The sequence below is a fragment of the Gossypium arboreum genome, chromosome 8 (genome assembly GCF_025698485.1).
Source record: "Gossypium arboreum isolate Shixiya-1 chromosome 8, ASM2569848v2, whole genome shotgun sequence".
NCBI classification, from domain to species: Eukaryota; Viridiplantae; Streptophyta; class Magnoliopsida; order Malvales; family Malvaceae; genus Gossypium; species Gossypium arboreum.
The window spans coordinates 55307200-55311522 of NC_069077.1; the positions used below are offsets into that span (position 1 = coordinate 55307200).

A 4323-nucleotide genomic window follows, 5' to 3' on the forward strand; every position below is an offset into this window, starting at 1 on the left:
ATAACAAATTGTGTTATTTTCATGTTTGGTCCTTTAATTTTCTCATATATATGCTTCAACCCCCATATTTCAAATAATTGTACTTGAACCTCAAAATCTTTTACATCTTTATGATTTAGTCCTTACTTTAATTTAGTATACCACAAGATACTTCTCAATTCAACTTTCTTTGATACTCCTTAACCTTCTCTTTTATCACTTTCATTTCCTTATTTTATTTTATTGAAAAATCAATTATACACAATCTCGATTTATTCTTGCCTTTAAAGTATAATAATTTTATGGGTGTTACAAAATAAAAATATACATATTACAATATAAACTTTAAAGTATTTAAAAAAACATGATATTAGTTTTATATTATTGTGATATGAATATGAAGTATATATCTATTCAATGTATATTGTATTTCTAATGAAAAATTTAAATTTGAATGTTGGAGACAACATTGTTAGGAAGGACCAAAGAGCAATCACAAATCCCAAACATATATAGTAAAACTTACCTTATAAATACCAAAAACAAATTAAATTGGTCAATTTGTTTTTAAATTTTACTAAATGAAAGAAATCATAAGAAAGTCTAAGTGTCGACCTTCAAATTTTTTATTAAAAAATTGAAAATTTAGAATAGCCAGTTGGTCAAAATTGAAATGGTTTAAAAGTTATTAGGCTAAAAGGAGAGGCACCTCTGTTGCTTTCCTACGGGGCTTTGTCGAGTTATGTGCGTTCCCATGGCTACATCTTTGAGCCCTTTGACTACTGACATATCTAATGTTTGAAGCAAAATCTGTTTCATGTGTTTCAAAATTTGTCTGCTGGTACTCGCTTTATTAGGTCCATCCCATCCATTTTCTTATTCTTTAGTGCTACCAAACCCAATGCTCATTTTCTGCGTCGCTTCCCTCTCCTTACCTTCCCCTGTTTCCCATACTTACAGTGATCCGCCGACACCTCCTATAAAAACAACCCAACCGCACGTTCACCCTCGAATTGCTTTTCTCATCACTGTTTCTCGTCTTGCTTCTTGCCTTGTCGTTTGCAATGGGGTTGTTGTTCAGATGCTACAGACTCAGGAAACTCGAACGCCGTAAATCGACGTCAACCGTTCAACCTGATCAAATCAAGGGAAACGATCTTGGCGTCGAAGGTGAAGGGTTTGTCAGGAAATTCAGATGGGAAGAGATTAAAGCTGCCACTAAGGATTTCTCCCGTGTGATTGGTCAGGGTGGGTTTAGCAATGTTTACTTGGCTAACTTGTCTGGTTCTAGCCACGGAGCAGTTAAGATCCATGCCGCTAGTGATCTACTAAACCAAGTGTTCAAACAGGAACTGGACATTTTACTCCGACTTCATCATGATAATATCGTTAAGCTTCTTGGTTACTGCGATGATCTTGGTACGTTACATGAGTCTACTGCTTTACTCTTTCAAAAGAAAAAAAGAAGTTACTATTATTGAAATGAGTAGTGTTACTAACTGAAACTTCATGGTATTTGAGTACGCTCCTAACGGGAACTTACAAGAGAAACTACACGAAAGGGAAAAGGAAGTGCTTTCATGGAAAACCCGCACTTCCATAGCTTTCCAACTTGCTCAAGCAATCGAATACCTTCACGAAAAGTGCACCCTCCATATAGTTCATGGGGACATCAAGCCATCTAATGTCTTGCTAGACCAGTATTTTAATTGCAAGCTGTGCGACTTCGGGTCAGCGAAGATGGGGTTTTCTTCAACGGTGGTGCCGCTATCTTGTTCCAGGACGAAGCAAGTAATGGTTGGGTCACCAGGTTACACTGACCCTCATTACTGGAGAACTGGATTGGCCTCCAAAAAGAACGATGTTTACGGCTTGGGTGTTATTATCTTGGAACTCGTGACTGGAATGAAGGCCTTTTGTCCAGAAAAGGGTCAACTGTTGACTTCAATTGTGGCACCCAATTTAAGGGACTTAAGTGAGCATGGGGCGGAGGAGAAAGTGGCACAATTGGTGGATCCACGTCTGGCTGGAGAGTTTGACTTGGAAGAAGCCAGGTGTTTGCTTTCAATTGCTGCACTTTGCCTACACCAGTCTCTCACTGTTAGACCTTCTGTTTCTCAAATCATTGAAATGATTAAGGAGAAAATCACTTCCATCGGCTTCCTGTTTACACAAGCCAAAGATTGCCATTAGCAGCTAATTGAGGGTGTTTGGGGTTATGCTTTCAAATTTGAAATTGTTCATAATTAGTTTACTACATTTTTCTTGTGAGTAGATTTGCGAAGTCAAAATCAGGGCATTTACTGCAGAAAGTAAGCCCCTGAATTAGAGAAGGAACAACATTATTGTGGAAATATTTAGGATACAAGTTTGTTTTACTGTAAGTGGATAGACATTGGACAGCTGAATTGGATTTTGATTGTTTAATGCTTCATTTCCTCAAATTGATTGTTTAATTTAGAGATTCGGTTATGGCTTTCTTAAAATAAGAATCCCACTTGCAACATTCGTACGGAAGTTTTTATTTAGGTGGCCATGCAACTTGAAAATCTAATTATAAAAATTTGTAATTTTCTTGACTTATTTAGTTAACAGATTGTAATTTCATCGTAATTTGTTATATCATATTTAGTTGTACAATCTAATTACATAGTTACATAATTTTATTTTTAAAAAAATACTAATTATTATAAAATTATTTTTAATGGTACTATAAAAAATATTACTATGATACAAATAATTTCTAAACAAGTAACAAAAATTAAAATCAAATAATTATATTTATTGTGCTAGTCTAAAAGGTAATTAACGATACGATTACTAAAAAAACAAGAAAAATAAACATCATATTCAAATTTATCTAATTGGTTTAGTTCATATTTGTTGAGTTATTCCCTCTTTAATATATTTAACATATGCCCTTTGTCTTTGACCGAGCTCATCATCATCATCTGAATTTGAATATGCATAATTAAAATTATCAAGATCTCCTTCATGTATTTTCCGAAGTATAGATCATCTCAATTTCACTTATAATTAAAGTTATGAAATATGCAACATGCTAATAGATCCAGGTTTGTTTTATGTTATACTAAGGTTATGTTGTTAATATGAGAAATATTTTTTTTAGAACAACAAATGTCTTCTCAACCACATTTCAAAGCCTTAATGTTTTAGATTAAAGAGTTCTCTAAGCTACCTATTATTCTTGTGTCTAGTACTATTCTCTCAAATGATATATTTACATAATTAGCATCAACCTTATAATATTTAGGTTTACAATCCAAATAGTATGTAGTTTTAATTATAAAACTTATATAAACTTAATTTGGAGAAAGATTTATATCATACTAGGTTATATAAAAATAAGATAATATATATAATATATAACCTTTTATAAATTATCCAAAACTTTCATAACACATCTTATAAATAATATAATTTATATCATAATTTTAGACAATTATTACTTTTAAATAAGTTATGATAAAAAAACTTATAAATTTTTTCATGAATAAGTATATCATTTTATAATATATATCATAAACACATAAATAAGTTATGTCCATACTTCTTAACCATAACTTTTTATAAATAAATATATTATAACACTTTTATAACATGTTATAAACTTATTTTCTCATAATTTTAAAAAATTAGGACTTAAATAATATATTTTTTGTTATAACTTTATAAATACACATTATTTTTATAATATATATTTTAGGATTTATATATAATTTTTTTCCATGGTCATCTTAAACACTCATTTATGTTCATGCTTATTGTAACAACCCGATTTAGGGCCTAGTCGGAACAGTGGTCTCGGGACCACAAATTCGAAGATAGAAAAGTTATTTTTTTTTATTTTTATGAGGTTATGGTACGATTATATTAGTGCATGAAAAATTTGGTGAGTTAATTTTAATGTTTTCAGGCCTGATTGCGATAAAAAACTAAATCGCATAAAAGGCAAAAGTTGCATTTTAGTACCCAAATGTGTTAAATAGCTAGAGAATCAAAATTTGGAGTATTTAAAGGGAAATTAGACCCTTTTTAAAGTGCTTGACCGGCCATGGGAGACAAATTGGTCAAAAAGTCCAAGTTTGGTTTGGTTTGGTGGCTAATTTGACTAAAATAGAAATAAAATAAGAAAAAAAATGATATCACCTTCTCATCTTCTTCTCTACCATCGAAAATATCAACCAAAAAAGAGGTTTGAAAGCTCAAAAATCTGAAACAACTTAAGGCACTCATAAGTAAGTGATTTTAATGAGTTTTCTTCAAGATTTTTATATTTTTGAGACCCTTGAAGCATGAGCTTTCAAATGAGGGTGATATCTT

The 4323-nt window shown here is 31.5% G+C and overlaps 1 protein-coding gene across 1 annotated transcript; it reads left to right on the top strand.

Moving 5' to 3' along the window:
- The first annotated feature begins 1376 nt into the window (after positions 1-1376).
- On the top strand, positions 1377-2423 carry LOC108465424 (probable receptor-like protein kinase At4g10390). Its single transcript, XM_053018458.1, has one exon. It carries the CDS (start codon positions 1489-1491, stop codon positions 2170-2172), a length of 684 nt encoding a protein of 227 aa, XP_052874418.1. The 5' UTR covers positions 1377-1488; the 3' UTR covers positions 2173-2423.
- The last annotated feature ends 1900 nt before the right edge of the window (positions 2424-4323 follow it).

What these genes read in the sequence shown, in the direction of transcription:
- LOC108465424 (XM_053018458.1), top strand. Translation starts at nt 1,489, where the DNA reads ATGGTATTTGAGTACGCTCCTAACGGGAACTTACAAGAGAAACTACAC.